Source organism: Nannospalax galili, unplaced genomic scaffold, assembly GCF_000622305.1.
Source record: "Nannospalax galili isolate Female #2095 unplaced genomic scaffold, S.galili_v1.0 scaffold706, whole genome shotgun sequence".
Classification (NCBI taxonomy): domain Eukaryota; kingdom Metazoa; phylum Chordata; class Mammalia; order Rodentia; family Spalacidae; genus Nannospalax; species Nannospalax galili.
In genome coordinates, this window is record NW_008354694.1 from 1,427,932 (window position 1) to 1,451,107 (window position 23,176).

General features: G+C 44.5%; 1 protein-coding gene across 2 annotated transcripts in view; it reads left to right on the forward strand.

Moving 5' to 3' along the window:
* Window positions 1-16,242, forward strand: part of Lyrm7 (LYR motif containing 7) — a 21,854-nt gene extending 5,612 nt beyond the window's left edge. Inside the window, exons 2-6 of one of the 2 annotated variants that reach the window (XM_008851877.3) lie at window positions 2,325-2,397; window positions 4,246-4,316; window positions 6,368-6,449; window positions 15,153-15,219; window positions 16,098-16,242. In XM_008851877.3, the coding sequence (XP_008850099.1) occupies window positions 2,325-2,397; window positions 4,246-4,316; window positions 6,368-6,449; window positions 15,153-15,219; window positions 16,098-16,101 (297 nt within the window). In that variant the 3' untranslated portion in view covers window positions 16,102-16,242. Of the gene's footprint in view, window positions 1-2,324; window positions 2,398-4,245; window positions 4,317-6,367; window positions 6,450-15,152 lie in introns of both variants that reach the window. The other variant, XM_029555419.1, reaches the window with a different exon arrangement.
* The last annotated feature ends 6,934 nt before the right edge of the window (window positions 16,243-23,176 follow it).

Sequence of the window (23,176 nt, forward strand, 5' to 3'; positions counted from 1 at the left end):
CTATGTAGACCAGACTGGCCTCAAACTCACAGAGATCCGCCTGCCTCAGCCTCCTGAGTGCTGGGATTAAAACCGTGCACCACCATGCCCAGCACCTTATTTCTCTCTTTACCAAAATGCCAGGCTTGTATTCCCTGTCTCTGTCTCTCTGTCACACTCTCATTTACATAGACTCAGAAAGTTGAAAAGTCATTGCATTCCTTCTACTTTTAGATTGAGAAGTTGCAATTAAATCCAACATAGTGGCACACCCTTTAATCCCAGCACTGGGGAGGCAGAGGCAGACAAATCTCTGTGAGATTGAGGCCAGCCTGGTCTACATAGTATCTCAAAAAACAAAACAACAAAGAAATTGCAGTGAACCTTCCTAAATTATCTGCAACACCTTCCTGGGCTCCTACGATAGATTAACTTGCTGACTGTGCATATGATTTCAAAAGTAGGTGAAGGGATGGGTTAAGAAAGATGCAAACAAATGCATGCTTTGCTGAGGAATTGAGTATCCTTAGCACACCAGTTTTTGGCAAGATGATTATTAAGTTTATTTTTTCAAGGGGCGGAGTGTTGAAACAGGGTCTCATGTAGCCCAGGCTGGCCTCAAGCTCCCTATATACCAGAGGCTGACCTTGAACTTTTTTTTTTTTTTTTTTTTTTTGGTCTTTTTGAGACAGGGTCTCCCTGTAGCCCCAGCTGCTCTGTAATCACTATGTAGACCAGGCTGATCTTGAACTCACGAAGATCAGCCTGCCTCTGCCTCCTGAGTACTGGGATTAAAGGCATGCGCCACCACACCCCTCGACCTTGAACTCTTAATCCTCCTGCCACCACCTCCACAGTGCTGGATTTATAGGTGTGAGCTACTAAGCCTGGCTTACATTATTAGCTTTTATTTTTTTTTAACCATTACTGTCTCATTTAACAGTTTTGTAAATAAGGCTTTTTAAGAACACTTGATGACAGAGCCCAGGGCCTTCCTCATACTAGGTTGCACACTCGACCTCTGAGCTGCCCTCCCCCCACCCCAGCCACTACCAATCATTTTGACTTAAAGAGAAATAATAGGTCTGGTGAGGTAGCTCAGTGGGTAAGGAGTTTACTGCCAAGCCTGACCACCTGACTTCAGTTCCTGGGACCAACGTGGTGGAAGGAGAGAGCCAGCTCGCACAAGATGTCCTTTGACTTCAAGGACATGTGCTATGGCATGTGCATCTATGTACACATACACTAAGTAAATATTAAAAAATTTTAAAAGTAAAATAAAGGAAAAGTTACTTTGGCAAGGCCTGCTAAAAAGTAGTTCAGAAACAAATAGAAAAGGAATACTGTTTAATACTTCCAGTGCAGTGATACAAAGCATAAAGACTTAAGTGTGAAGTCTGATTTTATTTTAATTAAAAAATTTATGTAGAGCGTGGTGGTGCACACCTTTAGTCGCAGTACTCAGGAGGCAGAGGCAGGTGGATCCCTGTGAGTTCAAGGCCAGCCTGGTCTGCATAGTGAGTTCCAGGCCAGCAGGGGCTATAGGGAGACCCTGTCTCAACAAGACCAAAACAAAATTTATTATTTTAATTTGATGTGTATGAGTGCCTGCATGCATATAAGTGCACCCATGTCGTGCAGTGCCTGTATAGATCAGAAGAGGGTGTCAGATTCCCTGGAACTCGAATTAGGATGGTTGTAAGCTGCCATGTAGGTGCTGGGAATCAAATCCAGGTCCTCTGTAAAAGCAGCCATTGCTCTTAACTGCTGAACCATTTCTCCAGCCGTGTTTGTTTTGTTAAGACAGGGTCTCCCTGTAGCTCCAGCTGGCCTAGAACTCACTATTTGTAGATCAGGCCGGCTACCTACCTGCCTCTGCTTCCCAAGTGCTGGAATTAAAGCTGTGTACCACTACACCCAGCTTTTTTATTTTTATTCTATTTGAGTGTGTGATGTGTGTCTCTGTGCACATGTGCCACAGCCAGGATGTGGAGGTCAGAGGACAACCTTGGGTGCTGGGCTTCGCCTTCTACCATGTTTGAGCAAGGTTGGCCCTTGGACTTCGGGGATTCTCCTGCCCCACCAGTCATCTCTCCATGGGAGTGTAGGGAACACAGACTTGTCAGTCACAGGAGCACAGACTTGTCAATCACAGGAGCACAGATTTGTCAGTCACAGGAGCACAGACTTGTCAGTCACAGGAGCGCAGGGAGCACAGACTCATGCTGTCATGTATGGCTTTCGTGTGGGTTCCAGAAATTTGAACTGAGGTCCTCATGATTGTGGGGCAAATGTTTTATCTACTGAGCCATCTCAGCAGTCCTGAATTTTAATTTTCTTAATAGGTTTTACAGCTCTTTAAAACACTGCACAGGACCAGACAACAAGTTTTTAAAAATGATACCAGAGCCTTAGAAGGTAACTATATATTTTACCCTTTAGAGCAAATCCATTTTCTTTTTGTTTTACTTTTGAAAAAATATATTTTATTTATTACTTTTATGTGTATGAGTGTTTTGCTTGCATGTATGTGCATGCAGTGCCCACAGAGGCCATAAGAGGGCAGCAGGTCCCCTGGAACTGGAGTTAAGGATGGTTGTTAGCTGGGGTGTGGGTGCTGGGAACCAAACCTGTGTCCTGGAAGAACAGCAAGTGTTTTTAACTGCTGAACTATCTCTCCAATTTTACCTTTTTATCATGATTTTATCTTATTTTCCTTTTTATGGTACTGGAAGTTGGACTTGGGGCTTCACATGCCAAGCAAGCACTCTTGTCACACTGCTATAGCCAACCCAGGTGGTTTTTCTCTTGTTTTGTTCTTTTAAAGATCTATTTTCATTTTATGTGTATGAATGTTTGCCTGCATGCCTGTATGTCCACCTCATGCATGCAGTGCCCAAGGAGGCCAGAAGAGAGCATTAGGTCCACAAGAACTAGAGTTACAGGCAATTTGAGCCGCCATGTGGGTGCTGGGAACTGAACCTGGGTCCTCTGGAAGAGCAGCCAGTGCTCTAACCACTGACCCATCTCTCCAGGCCTGAAACAGAGTCTTAAATATCCCAGGCTAGCCTTGAATTTGCTATGAATGGAGAATGCCCTTGAACTCCTGACTGTCCCTTCAGGTGCATGCTGCCACACCTGCTGCAAGCCCGTTCTTCAAATGACTGCTCTTCTGTCTGTGCAGAGACCTTTATTTTAAAAGTTGTTTATTATTATTATTATTATTATTATTATTATTATTATTATTATTATGTCTTTTTGAGACAGAGTCTCCCTGTAGCCCCAGCTGTCCTGGAACTCACTATGTAGACCAGGCTGGCCTTGAACTCAGAGATCCGCCTACCTCTGCCTTCCAAGTGCTGGGATTAAAGGTGTGCGCCACCACACCTGGCTTTAAATTTATTTTTATTTAATATGTATGAGTGTTTTGCCTGCATGTGTACAAGTGCACCATGTGCATTCAGTGCCTTCGGAGGTCTAAAGGAGGTGTCAGATACCCTGGAACTAGAATTACTGTTAGCTGCGTCATGTGGGTGCTGGGAACTGAACCCAGGTCCTCTGCAAGAGCATCCGGTGCTCTTAACTGCTTCCTGTTTTGTTGTTGTTTGTGTGTGTGTTGAGACAGGGTCTTGCTAGCCCAACGTGGCCTCAAATATCCTCCTGCCTTCCCTCCTGAGTGCTGGTATTGAAGATGTACAGCACCATGCCTAGCATTTGATGAACTTCGTATGTTGTGTTTTACATGAGAAATTTGTGATGAACAACATAATGAATAACAGGTAAAGTATTAGGACTGGAGTTCTAAATTAGAAAAACAGATAACTGTTGTTCTAGTTGGTTTCTTCATTGCTGTGACAAAACACTCTGACCACTACCAACTTGGGGAGGAAAGGGTTGATTTGTTTTACATCTCCCAGGTCACAGTTCATCAGGGAGCCCAAGGTAGGAACTCAGGGTAGGAACCTGAAGGCAGGATCTGGAGCACAGGCCATGGAGGATCACTGCTTACTGACTTGCTCCCCTAGCCCCTGCTCAGCCTGCTTTCTTATCCAACGCAGGCCCACCTGCCCAGGGGTGGCACCACCCACAGTGGGCTGGGCCCTTCCACATCACTCAACAATCAAGAAGATGCCCCTCAGACATGGTCACAGGCTAGTCCAATAGAGGGAATTCCCCAATTGAGGCTCCCTCAACCCAGGTGTGTCAAGTTGACGCTAAAGCTGTACAGCATAGCTCTTAACACATGGTTTTTTCTTGCTTTCTTAGCAGCCAGAGTAAAGATCAACGAAGAGTTCAAAAACAATAAAAGTGAGACTTCTCCTAAGAAAATCAAAGAGGTATAGTCATGGAGGATTTCAACTATAATAAAACTGGTATAATGTTCTGTCGGTGAAGAGGGAAGGGTGAAATGGGGGTTACCTCTTTACTTGGCTGTGAAAGCCCTCACAACGTGGATGAACCCTCACTTGTCTGATGTGGCCAGAATGCAGAATCAGTCCAGAAACCCATAAAAGCTTTTTTTCCCCAAGACATGTTACTGAAGCTAAGGAGCGGGTGTTCTCTTGAAGCCTGCATAGACCAGGCTGGCCTTGATCTCAGAGATCTGCCTGCCTCTGCCTCCCGAGTGCTGGTACTAAAGGTGTATGCCACCATGCCTGGCCTGCCTCTGCCTCCCGAGTGCTGGTACTAAAGGTGTATGCCACCATGCCTGGCACACATACTATTTTTTAAAAAAACTAGTAAATACTTATAATAATCAAGTTATATGACAAAGTGACATTGCCCCAGTATTTCCATCTCTGTAATATAAAGAAAAACATTTTGCTTAAATATAGACTGGAACAAACAGGGAATATGAATTTTTATTCATGGTAGAGGTGATAGTACAGTCAAGTTACAACTTTAGAAGTTAAAAAATGAGGGGCCAGGCATGGTGGTACACACCTTTGAAGTCAGCAATCATGAGGCAGATGCAGGAAGATCTCTATAGATTGAAGCCAGCTATGTTCTACATAGCAAGTTCTAGGCCAGCCAGGGCTACATAATGAAACCGTGTCTCAAAGAAAAAAGAAGGAATGAGGAGGGCCAGGGAGATGGCTCCATGGGTAAAGGCTTGCTGCCAACCTGACTGAGTTTGATCCCTGGGATCAGCTTGGTAGACAGAGAGAACATGCCATGGCATGCATGTTCCTATCACACACACAATTTGTACTATTTGCTATTTAGTAGACTGGTTAATAGCAAGAGGGTAATTTTTTTTTTCAGTGTTAGGAATTGAATTTAGAGCTTTACACATCCTGGGCAAGAGCTCTACCATTAAGTTATAGTCTCAGGGTTTTTTTTTTATTTGTTTTATTATGTAGCCCAGGCTGGCTTAAAACTCATGATGTGGTAGAGGTTGGTCTTGAACTCATGATTTCCTCCCTCACTTAAAAATTTAAATTATGACCCAAATTTTTTTCACTGAGTTGGGCATAAGAGCACACACCGCAGCTACTTGAGAGGCTGAAATAGAAGGGTGGATTGAGCCCAGCAGTTTAAGCCCAACCCAGATAATGTGGTGAGACCTCATCTTCAAAATAAATGATTAAAACACAGATGCTCACTTATTACATTCAAAAATTTTATTTGCTTACTTTTTATTTGTCTATTTATGTACATGTGCATGTCATAGTGTTGGTATGGGGGTTAGAGGACAATCTGTGTAAACTGGCTCTTTCCTTCTACCATGTGGATCCTGGGGAATTTAACTCAGATCTGCAGGCTTGGCAGCAAGCATCTTTACCCACTGAGCCATCTAGCTGACCCCCAAATTAAAAACAGATTTTGAACTTGAGATCTGTTTATATCAACTAAACTGGGAAAATGAAGTATAATCTTCCAGAGTCACTTTACTTATAGAGCATTCATTTACCATTAACCAATCTAAAACTTGGTTGATCCAGCTCTGCAAATTTTAAGTATTTAAAAAGTATTTTAAGCCAGGCTTGGTGGTACACGCCTTTAGTCCCAGCACTTGGGAGGCAGAAGCAGGTGGATCTCTGTGAGTTCGAGGCCAGCCTGGTCTACATAGTGAGTTCCAGGTCAGCTGGGCTACAGGGAGACCCTGTCTCAAAAAGATAAAAACAAAACAAAACAAAACAAAAAAACCCAAAGAAAACCACATTATAACCAGAAAAGTTCTATATATGTTTTTGGATCAAAATAACAAATCAATAGATGGAAATTAAAGCTGTCTAAATATCTGAACTTTCTGTAGGACTTGAAATAGTTGCAAAAAGTTAAAAGCCATATTATCTAAAAGGGAATTGTAGTAAAACTATAGTTTTCAAAAACAATATAGTCATATGAGATACTCAAGGGGTTTATTCTTTGGTTTTCTTAACAGCTGATAAAAATGGGTTTCGATGTTGAACTGTTGCTCAGAACGTCTGTCATACAAGGTATTCACACTGACCACAACACACTGAGTAAGTAAAGGAAAGAGGACTTCTCATTGCTAAGTTTTGAATATTAGACAGTAACTGCACCTTTGTTTTTATTTTATATATATATACACATATATAATTTTGGTCTTTTTGAAGCAGGGTCTCCCTGTAGCCCCAGCTATCCTGGAACTCACTATGTAGACCAGGCTGGCCTTGAACTCACAGAGATCCACCTGCCTCTGCCTCCCAAGTGCTGGGACTACAGGTGTGCGCCAACCACACCTGGCTTTGTTTTTATTTTAAAAGAGGATCTTGCCATGTTGCTCAGGCTAGCCTTAAACTCCTAGGCTCAAGTGATCCTCCTGCCTCGGCCTCCAGAGCAGCTGTGACTACAGGTACGTAGGTGCACACCCCCAGGCCTGACTCTTAATTACAGCACTTTAAAAAAATTACGTGTGTGTGTGTGTGTGTGTGTGTGTGTGTGTGTGTTGGGGTGCACATGTGCCACTGTGAGTGAAGAGGTCAGAGGGCAACTTTGTGGAGTCACTTCTCTCCTTCAGCCTGGGTTCCAGGGATTGAACACAGGGCATCAGGTGCCGTTCCCCACTGAACCATCTCACTGGCCCAATTATAGTATTTTTAATGCTGAATAGTAAAACAGCCTGATTTTGCCAGGAAATGTGCTGTAATTGTATACACCTGTAAGGCGGTGGTCTAAAAATGCTGAATTACATGAAATTTTGTTATACCAATTTTTTTTCTTTTTGAATTTTAAGAAATCTTTTGTGTACGTATATGTGTTCATGTGTGTGAGTGCATGTGTGTACATGCGAGAGTGGACACCAGAGGTCAGCCTTGGGTGTCGTTCCTCAGAAGCTAAGCATCTTGATTTTTGAGACAGGCTGTCTGGAACCTGGGCTCATCAGTAGGTCTACCTGTCTCTGTCTCCCCTGCACTGGGATTACAAGTAAGTGCATGCCGCTATGCCTGGCTTTTTAAATGTGGGTGCTGGGGTTTAAGCTCAAATATTTGTGCTTGTATAGCAAGTGCTTTACCAACTGAGCTATCTCCCTGGCCTTTTCCCCTGCCTCTAAAAAAAAATCTTAACCCCCAGCTATCTTGCAAAAGTGCAGTTACAAATACAGCTATGTTACTATACTTACACATCTTTCTGGCGTCATTTGTCACCTATCTAGACTAAGTATTTCCTGCTTTTTATTCTATAATTATTTTAATTTAGAAAAATTGGGATTATGGGAAATGGAAATATAGTTAAGAATCTATTATGTCTCAAGATTCCTGGTGGGCCTTTAGCAAAATCTCATTTCTGATTTTTAAAAAATATTTTATGTATTATTTTTATTTTTTGTGTATGAGTGTATTGCCTGCATGTAAGTGCACCTGTGTTGTGCAATGCCCACGGAAGTCAGAAGAGGGTGTCGGATCCCCCTTGAACTGAAGTTATGGACAGTTGTTAGCTGCCATGTGGGTGCTGGGATCTGAACCCGGGTCTTCTTCAAGAACATTCAGTGTTCTTAACTGCTGAGCCATCTCTCCAGCCCCAAAATATTTTTTTTAAGTTTGAATAATCACAGTTTCTGTGGTTCCCTTTATAAAACTATTTCCTATCCAGGCATGGTGGGCACGCCTTTAATCCCAGCACTGGGAGGCAGAAGCAGGCAGATCTCTGTGAGTTCAAGGCCAGCCTGGTGTACACAGTGAGTTCCAGGTCAGCTGGGACTACCAGGAGAACCTGTCTCAAAAAGACCAATATATATAAAATTTCCTTTAAAAAAAGTTATTACCCTTTAAAAATTATTTCCTTTATCTTTGTAAATGATTATAAACAGCAATTGAATAACTTAGGGGAAAATTCCTTATTTTAAAAAATCTTTTGGGGCTGGAGAGATGGCTGAGCAGTTAAGAACACTGACTGTCCTTGCAGAAGACTTGGGTTCGAATCCCAGCACCTGCGTGGCAGCTAACAACTGTCCGTAACTCCAGTTCCAGGGGATCTGACAGCCTCTTCTGTTCTCGGTGGGCATTGCATGACATGGGTGCACTTACCTACATGCAGGCAATACACGCATAATAATAAATAAAATATTTTTTAAAATCTTTTAAAATATTGTGGAAACTGCTTTTCTTTCCGAATAGTGCCTACTTTTTTGTAATATTTTTGTGTGGATTAATCACGGTTTTTTAATCATTCCATTCCCATACTTGATCTGATTTAGCCCTTAACTATGACCTAGAATCACACTAAACTCATCACTCTATACATCTCTCTGGTTGTTGACATCCTTCAGGCACATGCAGTTGTGCTAGCTCACTTTTTTTTTCCTTTCTAAAACAGGGTCTGAAATATCACAGGCCGGCTCAAACTCTCCCTGAACTCGCGGGTGCCCTTGAACTTCTGATCCTCCTGCCTTCACCTCCTGAGTTCTGGGATTATATGCAGACAGGTGTATGTGGGATTGGAGGTCAAACCTGGCCTTGTGTACGCTGGGCAAAGCACCCCGCCGTCTTAAACCTGGCCTTGTTACGCTGGGCAAAGCACCCCGCCGTCTGAAACCTGGCCTTGTGTGCGCTCGGCAAAGCACCCCGCCGTCTGAAACCTGGCCTTGTGTGCGCTGGGCAAAGCACCCCGCCGTCTGAAACCTGTCCTTGTGTGCGCTGGGCAAAGCACCCCGCCGTCTGAAACCTGGCCTTGTGTGCGCTGGGCAAAGCACCCCGCCGTCTGAAACCTGACCTTGTGTACGCTGGGCAAAGCACCCCGCCGTCTCTGAACTTCATTCCCAGTCCAATTTTTTTTTAAATTTTTAAAATTTATTATTTTTATTTTATGTGTATGCATGTATTGCCTGCATGTAGGTAAGTACCCCCGTGTCGTGCAATGCCCTCGGAGGTCAGAAGAGGCTGCTGGATCCCCTGGGACTGGAGTTACAGTTGTTAGCTGCCGTGTGGGTGCTGGGATTCAAACCCAGGTTTTTTTGGTCTTTTTGAGACGGTCTCCCTGTAGCCCCAGCTGGCCTGGAACTCACTATGTAGAACTCACAGAGCTCCACCTGCCTCTGCCTCCCAAGTGCTGGGACTACAGGCGTGGGCCACCACGCCCCGCTTAGAACAACCAGTGTTCTTAACCACTGAGCTATCTCTCCAGCCCCACATTTTTTTTTTGATACTCCATTTTTATTATTTTAGTTTTATGTGTATGAATGTATTGCCTGCATGTATGTGAGTCCACCCGTGTCGTGCCGCAGAGGTCAGAAGAGGGCTTCAGAGTCCCCTGGAACTGGCATCAAGGACGGCTTGTAGCCGCCATGTGGTACTAGGAATCGAACCCTGGTCCTCTGCAAGAGCAGTCAGTGCTCTTAACCACTGAGCCATCTCTCCAGCCCGCAGCCAATATTTTTAAGCTTCCTCTCTGGCATATATGTAAGACAAACAAAATAGGATATGCTTCTAAGCATGTCACATGTTCAGAAAATGCGTGTGAAAGGTGCACTTCAGGTGCCGTTTCTCTCTCTCCCTCTCCCTCTGTGTGTGTATGTGTGTATACATATTCCTGTGTTTCTGTATGTGCACATGAACCCATGTGTGCAGTGTGTATGGAGGCCAGAGGTTGACATCAGGTGTCCTTGATAACTGCACCTTTTTTTTTTTTTTTTTTTGAGACAGGGTCTCCCACTGCACCTGGAGCTCACTGCTTTGGCTAGGCTCACTGTGCCCCAGGGATCCCCCTTCCCATGTCTCCAGCTTTCTATGTGGGGGCTGGGGACCCAAACTCAGTTCCTCATGCTTGCATAGCAAGCACTTTACTGATTCAGCTGTCTCCTGAGCACCAAATGTCTGCCTTCTGATTCTTTATACTTGTCTTGTAAAAAAACATCTATTTTTTTTCTAAGGCAAGTTAATGTGATTCAGCAAACATTTGTTGACTTCTCACTGCAGTCAGCACTGGGGTTTATGTAGAACAGTGGGCAACAGCAATGTGGCTCCTTTTGTTAGGGAACAGAGAACTGCGAAGGAAGGAGCGGCAGAGCTCTCAGAGGAGTGGCGGAGGCATTGTTGAGGCACCTGAGCACAACTCCAAGTCCAGACAGGCGGCAGGGACAGCTTCTTGGAAACAACAAACAAACGCTACCTAAGGGGCTGGAGAGACGGCTCAGTGGTTAAGAGTGCTGGCTGTTCTTGCAGAGGACCGGCGTTCAGTTCCCAGCATCCACAGGGTGGCTAACAACCATCTGTAACTCCAGTTCCAGATGATCCAATGCCCTCTTCTGGGCTCTGTGGGCATTGCACATGTGCACTTACATGCAGACAAAACCCTCATATATATATATAAAATAAAGAATTATGACACACTGCCTAGCTCTAAGTTCTCCAGCTTCCTCAGTTCTGCTGATGTGCTTGATGTATTCAGCAATATTTCTGTAACTTTAAAGTAGACTGCCTTAATGTCCTGAACACTGTTAACATCCCTGATGGCTCTATGATTGCCCTACCGTTGTAAACTGTGCTACCCATTTGTTTTATTTTTGGAGACATGTGGCAGTCCCCTGGGTCATACATTCCTGTCCAGCAGTCCGACCCAGTGAGGCCCACCACAAGGGAGATCAGGGAGAGGGGAGTGCACTCTACGCCCGTTTTTCCAGCCCTCCTCCCTGAGGACAATCAGACGTGACAGGGAGTCTAGTCAAGCAGGAAAGCGTTACAGAGCTTAGGCATTAACCACAGATGGAAATCCCCCTCTCCCTGAAGGTGTCCAATCAGCTTAAAGGTCAACCAAGCACGTGGACAGCACGTGGATTTCAATGGTGAACACGCGCCAATCACGCACTCCTCAGGAGTGCAGAAATGTCCATTAGCCAATCTGAAGACTTTCAAAACAAATCAGGCCAGGCCCTGCTTACTTCTCGGAGCCATCTTTGCAGGGCCATCTAGGTCCCTACAGAGACACACCCTTATGTAGCCCAGGCTGGCCTCAAGCTGGCTATGTAGCTGGAGAATGACCTTGAACTTCTGATCCTCCTCCCTCCTCCCTATTGCTGGGATTGCAAGAATATACCACCTACCACTCCTGGTTTATGTGGTGCTGGGAATTGAATGCAAAGCCCCACACTATACCTACTGAGCTATATTCCTAACCCCATACTATATTTTTGAAAGTCTCAGCCTAAATTTACATTTTGGTCCATAGACCTAAAAGCTTTGTATTTCTATTTTCAAAAAATATTTTATGCAGTATTTTTATTTTATGTGTGTGAGTATATTGTTTGCATGTAGGCAAGTGCATCTGTGCAGTGCCTGAGAGAGTCAGAAGAGGGTGTTGGATACCCTGGAATTGGAGTCAGGGATAGCTGTTAGCTGCCATGTGGGTGCTAGGAATCAAACCCAGGGTCCTCGCAAGAGCAGCCAGTGCTCTTAACTGCTGAGCCATCTCTCTAGCCTGCTTTGTATTTCGTTTAAGTTTGTTTGTTTGAGGGTTGGTTTTTTTTTTTTTTTTTTTTTTTTTTTTTTTTGGTCTTTTTGAGACAGGGTCTCCCTGGAACCCCCGCTGGCCTTGAATTCACTATGTAGAGTAGGTTGGCCTTGAACTCACAGAGATCTGCCTGCCTCTGCCTTCTGAGTGCTGGGATTCAAAATGTGCACCACCACGCCTGGCCTTTGTATTTCTAAAACTTTCTATCTATCTATCTATCTATCTATCTATCTATCTATCTATCTGTCTGTCTGTCTGTCTGTCTGTCTGTCTGTCTGTCTATCTAAAGACAGGATGTCTAGCCCAGGCTAGTCTCGAATGAACTTCCCTATGTAGCTGAGGATGATCCTGATCCCGCTACCTCCTGGGCAAGTCCACTTCTGTTCCTAATAACTAAGGCCAACAGAAGCTGCATAAAGAAGTGAGGTGCTGAACCAAAACTCTGAAAGGAGTTGAACAGAAGGCCAGCATAGAGAGGATTGTCGTGGAACTGCCATTACAGGTGTCAGATTGTTGGCCTCCCTGTCATCCTTTGATTTTTGAGACAAGCTCTCACTCTGTAGCCCAGACTGACTTCAAACTCACTGTGATCTTCCTGCCTCATTCTCTTGAGTGCTGGAATTGAATACCTCACCCAGTTTGGGCTGGTGACCCTTTACAGTAGTAAAACATAAGGCTAGTGACTCACTTCTCACAGGACAGGGGCAGACCTGAAGCTACAGCAATAAAAGAAACAGCTACCCGTCAGCGCATGCCGCATAGCTCTTCTTGCAATGAGATGCTGGGGAGCCAGGTGTGGTGGCCAGCACCTTTAATCCTAGCACTTGGGAGGCAGAGGCCGGTGGATCTCTGAGATTGAGGCCAGCCTGGTCTACATAGTGAGTTCCAGGCCAGCTGGAGCTGCAGGGAGACCCTCTCTCAAAAAAATGAGAGAAAAAAAGAAAAAAGAGGAAGTTGTTGAGAAGAAATGAATGCAGACTGAACTAGCCCAGCTGCAAAGCAGAGGCAGGATGACGTGTGCGTTGCTAAGGGGCACGCTTCTGTCTGCAGCCTGAAGTCTAATGTTTATTGGAGCCTTGTGAAATGGTTACAAAGAGCAGTTGGTCCACAAAGATAAAGAGGGTTCTGAACTCTAAGATGAAGTCCCATCAGTTTGCCCCCAGGTCTCTCTCATTCTGTCCAGCAAAGACGAGGTTCGGGATGGTCGTCTTTTTATCCTTTGAAGAAGTGCCTCAAGGTGAGGGTTGGGGAGTTGGGGAGATCACAGAGGCAGTTCCCAAAGGATGACTGTCTTTATGCTTAAAATTGGGTCAAGATGTTTGCCTGTGGCTACTTGCAAGTGGAAATGGCTGGAAACAGGCTTGAAGTTTATAGTTTTTGAGTGGATTGTATTGCGAAGAAACCCTGGCCTGTCTAACTCTTAAGACCATCTCTAGTCTCCTGAACTCAAATCTATGGGAAGTGAAAGAGGTTGTCTACCCAAGATCTCTATCTCTGACCAGGAATGACTCAGAGGCCAGAACCAGGGGCTGTGCAGTACCATGCACCAGAGAGTGGCTCTGGGTCTCCCAAAAATAAAATTCAGTGCTGCCAGGTGGCTGACTGGGGGTTTATTCTTTTGCCAAAGCAAGAAGTCCTTGCCGTTCCTGTCCAGGAGGATTTAGGGTTCTGTGGCTTAATGACTGCCGTGGATTTCCAATACCATATTTTTATTCTCTATCCTACTGTTTGTTGTTTACTGAAATGGAGTGGGTGTCTACCATGGGAGCCACAGATGGACGGAGAGCTGAGCAGGACAGCAGGTCAACCAGATCCTTGACTGGACTCAGAATGGAATTTAGGGCCAGATGGTAACAGGACTATTCTACGAGGGAAGAATTGTATACATGTTCCATACATGTAGATGTACAGTTATTTCCCAGACTGTCCTAAGCACTGAGTTCTGTGTACTGAGTGTTCTTTCCAAGAAAGCTGAGCCGGACTGTACTGTTGTCTCGTTCTGTTTTCTTCTGTGTGCCATGCAGATGTGGTGATAGCAGAAGTAAAGGCCAGAAACATGGTGGGGACCAGAGGCGGCTCAGAGCTTAAGAGCACTGGCTGCTCCTGCACCCATGTGGTGGCTAACAACCGTCAGTAACTCTAGTTCCAGGGGATTCAATGCCCTCTTCCGGTGCCCTCCATGGGCATTGCACAACATGGGTACACCTACCTACATGCAGGCAGTACACTCATACACATAAAAAATAAATGAACTTTAGTATGCATTTCTTGAATATAAAGGATATTCTCTAATTAACCACAGTATAATTATGAAATCTGGGATATTAATGTTGATATAATACTGTCATTCAATTTTTTTCTTTTGCCCTAACAATGCCCTTTCTGGTAGAAGGGAAAGACTTTTCCCTGTGACCCAGGACCCTCACTGAGCTCCCACACTGCATTCAGTCACAACTGCTTAGTGGGCTGTGTTGTGAAGAGTGTCGTAAGTTCCCAGTACTAGAGAGGTATGGCCAGCCTCAGCTATTTTGGGGCTTCCAGGCTAGCCTGCATTATATGAGACCTTGTCTCAAAGAAAAAACATTTTTCAGGTGATTTTTTTAAAAATTACCTGCCATTGGCGCATGACCAGTGATATATTTTATCTTAATTCTGTTCAGTTATTAAATTAGTCATGTTTAATAAATAAAGGATTAAGTTGGTTGTATATATTTTTATATACCCTGAAATGAGAATTCTATTAAATGTCTCCATTTGAAATCAAGGATTCCACCTTATACATCAACAGAATTTTTAAGAGTTTTTTGTTTTTTTGAGACAGGGTCTCCTGTAGCCCCAGATGGCCCGGAACTCACTATGTAGATAGGCTGGCATTGAACTCAGAGATCCATCTGCCTCTGCCTCCCGAGTGCTGGGACTAAAGGTGTGCGTCACCACGCCCAGCTTCCATTAAAAAAAAAAATTTTTTTTTTGTTTTGTCTTTTTGGGACATGGTCTCCCTGTAGCCTCAGCTGGTCTGGAACTTGATATGTAGACCAGGCTGGCCTCAACTCACAAAGATCCACCTGCCTCTGCCTCCCAAGTGCTGGAATTAAAGGCATGGGCTACTACGCCCAGCTAACAGTTATCTTAAAACCAAGCAGTGTATGGTTGGAAATTTCAAGGGGCAGTGAGTGTGCTTGCACTTGTATTTAATTTAAGGATTAAATAGTGACTCCTATTCTAATCATTTTAATTCATCTCTTTCTGTTTTCTTTTAGAACTGGTCCCCAGGAAAGACCTTCTTACAGAAAATGTGCTGTACTGCGACGCACCACCTCAGAAGCCGTGAGCTTTCTAGGATGAAACCGTCTTAGCACTTTTAACTTTAAGTACATAACTCTGGCAAAAGGCCTAGATATGCAGATATTTTTTTCTGAACTGACATTGAAAATGAATGAATGAAAGAATAGCTTCATAATTGAGTTTCCCAAGGAAAGGACATACTGTGAACTGCAGAACACAATGCAGTGTTCTGAGGACGTAGCCGTGACTGTTCATTCTCACTAAAAACCAAACCTACAGTGACAGGAGCGAGAAGGAAGGATGCTATGGCCGCTTCTGTCCTTTTGAGAAGTGTTTTGGCCTTACCAAAGCTGTTTGACAGCAAAGTGCTTTAACACTCATCTATGAGAAACACAATAAGTATAAATTTCAAGGTTAAGTTGATGTTTAATCCTCCAAATATTAAATGGCAAAAACCAAACATTTTCTGCCAGCTTTTTACAAAAGGCTATTGTTTCCCAAAACCCTGTAGTTATTTCAGTAGCTAACAAATAATTATATGGGTTTTTTTCTGGCAATAGTTGTTTCTCTGTGTTCTTTTAAAAGACATTTTAAACCAGTCTCCTGAAGATAAACTATCAGAATCATTTTGGAGTCACTATGGAAAAGGGACATCCTGACTTTTTGGGAAATAGTGCCCCCCCCTCCAGTTAGACTTCATTGTGAAATGTAATTGAAGGCAGCATTCTCGTTTTAACCTATAAAACCTAAATGACCCTTCTCCACACCACCCGATGAGGCTGATAGGAACACAGAGGGCTGGGAGTCCACCATCTAGTGCTAGGAGCTAGAAGATGGTGTTTACTGTCCACCTCTCTCTGCTCTGCTTGTCTTGACAATTCTGTATTCAGGATGAATAGTGTGTTCTTTCCCATTCACAGGTGAACTTCCTCCCACTCCACGATGATCAGGATTTTTAATGTTTACAAGACTCTCAATGCAAGCTCTGTTTGTCAGTAGGACACACTGGTGTATCTGTACTGAATGAAAAGTGCCATCCTAGAGAATTTGGCGTGTTCAAAAATTGTCAAAGTATTCTGACACAGTTCATTTAACATTACCAGGGGCGGCACCTTGGCCCCTAACACTTTGGAGGTCAGTTATGCTCTGTGAAATGACTGAGAGTCACTGCGTCATTTCTCAACTCCTGTGTCTGTGGAAATACCAGAGGCGGCCAGTGAGATGGCTCAGTGGGTAAAGGCACTTGCTGCCGAGGCTGACGACCTGAGTGTGATTCCTGAGACGCACATGGGGGAAGGATAGAACTCATTCCCTTGAGGTGTCCTCTGAGCATCACTTGCATGGTGTGGCACTTATACGGTGTGGCACTTATATGGTGTGACTTGCATGGGGTCACTAGCATACACACTAAATAAATAAAGTAATACAAATCTTAAGAAAATTTTTTTGGTCTTTTTGAGACAGGGTCTCTCTGTAGCCCCAGCTGCCTGGAGCTCAGTATATAGACCAGGCTGGCCTTGAACTCACAGAGATCTGCTTGCCTTGGTCTCCCAGTGCTGGGATGGAGTGCTGGGATTAAAGGTGTGCGCTACCACACCTGGCTCAAACCTTTAAAATTTTAAAAATTAGAGAACTGGTTGTGGCCAGCTTAGACTACATAGCAAGTTCCAGGCCAGCTGGGGCTACTGGAAGACCCTATCTCAGAGAGAGAGAGAGAAGAAGAGGGAGAAGAAGGGAGAGGGAGGGAGGGAGAGGGAGGAAGGGAGAGAGAGAACTAGAGGAAAAGTGAAAGTTGTTTCGTATTTGAAATTTGTCCTTTTAAGTCAAGGGAAGGCTGGAAATTGTTGCAGTCGGTCCACTTATTTCAGCAAGTGTCTGCTTTATGTATTTGGAGGAAACATACCTGTCATAGAGTTAATATAGATTCTATACTACCATACCATGCTATGCTGCAGTGTTTCATAATGCAGTGTTTCAGTGCCGTTGTACATTGTTAGAAATTGAAGGGTTTGTTTTCCTTTTTTTAAAAATTATGTACTTTGTGTGTTTTGCCTGCATGTATGTAAGTGCACCCATGTGTACAATGCCTGAGGTGCCCAGTAGAGAAGAGGGTGCCGGATCCCCTGGAACTGGAGTGTCAGAGAAGTTGTTAACTGCCAGGTGGTGCTGGGAACTGAGCCTGGGTCCTCCAGAACAGCCCTTGTCTTAATCACTGAGCCATCTCTCTAGCCCCAGAAGGTTTTTTTTCTTTGTCTGATTTCCGGCGGGGGGGCAGTATCTTGTAAAGTTGCCCATGTTTGTTTCAAACTCTCAGTTCTCCTGACTCATCTCATTCTCCTATGTAGCTGGGATGATGGATATGATGGATGTGTGGACATGGTGGACGTGATGGATACGTACCACTGCACCTAGCTCTTGGTTCCATTTTTAAAAATCCACATTTAATATTAGATTGCTCTCTCTTTTTTAATAAACTAGGCATCACTAATAGCAATAGAAATTAATAGTACATGTGTTTGTTTTATTGAAGTTTATGACTTAGAGATTTTCTTTATGCTATAGATGGATGACTAGAAAGAAAAAAGAAAGAGAGATAGTTTGCTAGATAGAATATTGTACTTTTGGTTTTTGAACAGGATCTCATGTAGCCTGTGCAGCTGAGAATGACTTTGAACTCCTGGTGCTTCTGCATTTTCCTCCTAAGTGTGGGGATTACAGGTGTGCACTACCATACCTGTGTATGGGGTCCTTGGTTAGCACGCTTTATGCGTGCTAACCAAGCACTGTACCACCTTAGCTACATCCCTACCCATAAGAATAGAGACTTTTCCTTTTCTTTTTAAGGATGTGCCAGGTGTGGTGGCAAGTGTGCAGATAGATCTCTGAGAGTTCCAGGCCCGCCAGTGCTAGTGCTACAAAGTAAGACCCTGTCTCAACACACCACCTCCCTCCAAAAGAAAAAAAAGAGGACACTGAAAAGTGAGAGCTGTGGTTCTAGATGGGACAATTGAAAATTTGGGGCATGCCACAGGCACACCTTTACTCCCAGCACTTGGGAGGCAGAGGCAGGTCAATCTCTGTGAGTTCCAGGTCAGCCAGGCTACCTAGTGAGACCCTGTCTCAAAAAAAAAAAAAAAAAAAAAAAAAAAACAATAACTGAAAAGAAGCAAGCTGTGGTTATATATGCCTGTAATCCCAGCACCTTGGAGGCTAAGCTTGAGGCCAACCTCGGTACATAAAATTCCAAGGTCAGTCCAGACTACATAGACAGCAAGGTCCTGTCTCAAAAAAAAGGAACTGGCTCAGCAGTTAAGAGCGCTGGCTGCTCTTGCAGAGGACTCAGCTTTGATTCCCAGCACCCACGAGGTGGCTAACAACTCCATAGCTCCAGTTCCCGGGGAATCTGATGCCCTCTTCTGAGCTCTACAGGCATTGCATGACACAGTGCACTTACATACATGCAGGCAATACCCTCATACACATAAAATAGAAATAATAAAATAGTTTTTAAAAAGTAAAAAAAAAAATGGCAAATTTAGATGCACAGTTAAGGAAAACCTGGCTCACCCACAGTCTGGAATATGATGCAGATTGAAAAGAATCATTTTGTATTTGTAGATAAACAAATGTAAAGCAAGTCACTATTTATGTTCACTGTGAATCTAGTTAAGTCGAAAGAACTATCATATCTTTATTTACATTTATGTTTTCTGTGTGCACATGTGTGTGGAGGTTAGAAGACAACTTGCAGGACTCAGTTCTCTTCTTCCATCATGTGAATCCTGGGGATCAAACTCAGGTCATCAGACTTGGTGGCAAGTGCATTTACCTCCTGAGCCACCTCACTGCCCCTAAGAGAACTATTTTCTGCACAGATATATGCATGCATCTGTTCCAGTTTGCAGACACAATGTACGCTGAGGATCAGTAGCTATTCAGGCAGATAAATGAGATCTGCTCAAGGAAGTGGTGAACTGAGGACTTTTTCCCTGTTTGTCCCATATTTAATATTGTCACTAGCGAGTACATTGACATATACTTTTCAAAGCATTGTATATAAACTACTGGTGACTTTTAACAGCAGTATTGAATGGGAAGTGAAGCTCAGTGGCAGAGCACTTGCTAGCCTGGGTGAGGGCCCTCAGTTGTGTGTGTGTGTTTTATGTGTGTGAGTGTTTTTGCCTGCATAGATGTAAGTGCACCACGTGTCTACAATGCCTGCAGAGACCAGAAGAGGGTGTTGACTTCACTGGAACTGGGGTTACAGACAGTTGTTAGCTACCATGTGGGTGCTGGGTACCAAATCCGGGCCCTTTGCAAGAGCACCCAGTGCTTTTAACCACTGAGCCATCTCTCCAACCCCAAGGTCCTGAGTTGAATCCCCAGCACTGCAGTTATAAAAATAGTAGTGATAGCTGGGCATGGTGGCACACACCTTTAATTCCAGCACTTGGGAGGTAGAGGCAGGTGGATATCTATGAGCTCGAGGCCAGCCCGGTCTATTTAGCAAGTTCCAGGCCCACTGGGGCTACAGGGAGACCTTTATACCTCCTTCCCCCTTCCCCTTTGGCACCCTCCCATAATCCCCCCACCCCCACCCCATGGGAGTTTATACATTCTGTCTTTTGTATTAAGGCCTATTATGTAAAGTTAGTGTTCCAAGATGACCCTCAGTGCAAGATCGTCCACCGGGGTCTAGTCAGCCTATCTAGAGTCTCTCCCTTCAAGAAGATCAGCTTTTCCTCACCCAGCAGTAGTTAACTGCCAATAATTCTTCAACTGTGATTGGGGCTTGCTGTTCATTTCCACAGTTCTGTGCCTGATTTTTGTCTGCCTAAGTTTGCATGGGTCTTGTGCATGCTGACAGCATGGCTGGAGGTTTGTATGAGAAGGGTCCCAGGCACCAGGACTATTTCTGTATGGTCATGCACCGCCTCCCTGGCTCTTATAATCTTTCTGCCCTATCTTCTGTAATGGTCCCTGAGCCCCGGGTGGTGGGCCTCAATATAGTAGCCCTGTCTAAGGTCCCACACTCTGCCAACTCTTATGCTCTGCATTTTGGCCATTTGTGGCCTTTTCTGTTCCTGGCCCTCTGTTGTATGAGGGAGCTTCACTGATGAGAACTGAAAGATCATTAGTGTTCTCTTCATCCCTTGTTGTTGCGGGTTCTCCTCAGGCCAGCTGTGAAGACCCTGACCTGGATCGGGTCCCATGCCAATAAGGGGGGCAAGAGGTGCAGAGTCAACACACAGACCCCAGGAGTCGGGTAGGAGCAAGCACTAGGCGAGGTGCTGCAGGCTCGTTTAATGCAGGAGGGGCCAGGCCTTATATTTCCCTTTTCTCCACTCCCAAGTCCCTTTAGTCAGCGTATCGTTTTCTGATTGATCTGCGCCACGCAGTCTGTCAGCAGCCACTGGGCTCGCGAGCAGGGTAAGGAGGCGTGGGCTCCTTTTGGCCAGCTATTTGTGGACCAAGAAGTGAATTCTTGCTGAATCCCAGGGCTCTGAGTCCGCACCATCTTTGGAGGCCTCCTGCTACACCTTGTTCTAGGTTCCATGAGTCTTAGGTGTAGAGGTTGCATCCTGGATGTTCCACTTAGGCTTGGGCAATTCACAATCTCTGTGTGTGACCCGTGGTGTAATTCTGTAATAACCTCTGTCTGTTGAAAAAGAAGCTACTTTGATGGGGTGGTAACTGGGATACTTGTCTGTAAATTTAAGGATTCATATTTTGCACATAGTAAGAAATTACTTTAGGGATATGAGAGCTTTAGGGTTTTCTCTAAGATCTGTGACTTCTCCAGCTATGTGTATTTGGCTAGGTTTATAGTACCAGACATGAGTTTCCTCCCATTGAGTGGGCTTTAAGTCCAATTAGGTAGGTGTTCATTACCCCCAAGATAAAAGTGCCACTACTGCACCGATGTTGTTTAGTGTGCTGGTCATTGATGTGGTTCTCAGGCCTTGAAGCTGGGGCTGGACCATTGATTGATGTTCTCCCTTATCAGCTTGCCTAGTGCTCTCCAAAGCTATGAGAACTAGCCTTCAGGGGAGGTGGCTTCCAGGTCAGTTCCCTCTCTGTTGCTTCAAATCCTGTATCTGAAGTATATCCTGTCTTCAGCAATAGGGTCTTACCTTCAAGCTCTGAAAGGCATTCAAGGGCTGTGGCAATAGCCTGGGTAATTTTGGGAGTCTCTTGAACTACACTGGCCAACAACTCCAAAGAAGGTTTCTCCTCTGGCACCGTTTCTTGTATGTAGTCCTCACCTATACTCATGGACTCATAGAGGTACCTCATATGTATAATTTTTCAGTAGGCTTCTGGTCTAATGCAACTCCCTCTATCTTTTTTATACTAGCTAGACACTATTTATGTCTCTTTCTCTCCCTGTCTTATCCTCCCTCCCCACCCTCCCCATTTAAAGTGTCCCCATCTTCCCCATTTCTCCTTGATAGTTTCTGTCTGCTGTGGTCCCACCTCTATTGAGCTCCTTCTTCCCCTTTGTTCCCATAGTTCTTTGTACAGCCCTCCTTCTCCCCTCCCCGTAACTACTCCCCTTTTATATAGTTCTCCCTTGGTAACACCTTTCTCCTACTATTCTTCTCTCTTGGTTCCTTCTTTCCTGGTTAGCTCCCTGTTCCCTTCCATATTCCTGGTTTCATTTCATTGTAAGACAAACTAGTGTGTTTATCCATGTCTCTGTTGATTAAAGATATTACTTCCAATTTTTTCATATTGCAAGCCAATCGCCCAAACACCTGGCATATGGATCCTCATACTCATATAAAAAGCATCCATGTGAATGACTATAAACCAAGAAGCACCACTGGGGGCTGGAGAAACGGCTCAGCAGTTAAGAGCACTGGCTGCTGTTACTGAAGACCTGGATTCCATTCCCATTACCCACATGGTGGCCAACAACCATCTGTAACACCAGTTCCAGAAGAATCCTACACCGCCTTCTGACTTCTGTGGGTAAGAACAGCCAGTGCTCTTAACCACTGAGCCATCTCTCCAGCTCCCCTCATTTTTTTTTTTTTTTTTTTTTTTTTTTATAGTCTTTTTGAAGCAGGGTCTCCCTGTAGCCCCAGCTGTCCCAGAACTCAGTATGTAGACCAGTCTGGCCTTGAACTCACAGAGATCCGCCTGCCTCTGCCTCCCAAGTGCTGGGACTACAGGTGTGCACCACCACGCCCGGGATCCCCTCAGATTTTTTAAATCAGCTTTTATTATATCTATTAGTTGCATTTGCATCCCTGTGACAGAAGAGCTTATGGGAGGCTGGAATTTTCAGAGGAATTTTGGTTCATGGTAGGGGTGATGACACAGCAGAATGGCTCCATCCATGGTGGCCGGTGCTTGTGGTAGTTGCTTGTTGGCATGGCAGCAGGCAGGAAACAGCTAGACTGAAATGGGGCGGGCATGCAAACCAGGGACAAAGTACTCAATACATGAACCTGTGGGAAACATTTCAGATTTACACCATAACATTATGTGTGCATGTGTATGTATATTTTTAAACATTTTATTTATTTACTGGTACACGCACACATGGCATGACTTATGTGTGGAGGTCAGAGAACTACTTTTGGGAGCTGGTTCTCACCTATGATGGGGGTCCTGGAAACTGAACTCAGGTCATCAGGCTTAGCAGCAAGCACATTTACCTGCTGAGTCATCTCACCAGTGGGCCCACGTTATATATCTTAAGTGGGAATTCTGAAGAGCTGAGGCTATAGCTCATTTGTAGAGAATTTGTGCAGTATGCACACATCCCTGTGCAAGTCCTGCACAGAAAAATAACAGATGAAATACAGTGGGATTAGAATTCTATGGGAATTCCTTGTGGAGATATGGGTTGGAATGTTCCAATAAGTTTGTGCCTGGTTTTGTCAGGCAAACCAAGGATACCTTGGAGAGTCTCATAATACTCTGATATTTTAAAATTGATTGTGGGAGAGCCAGGTGTGGTGGCACACGCCTGTAGTCCCAGCACTTG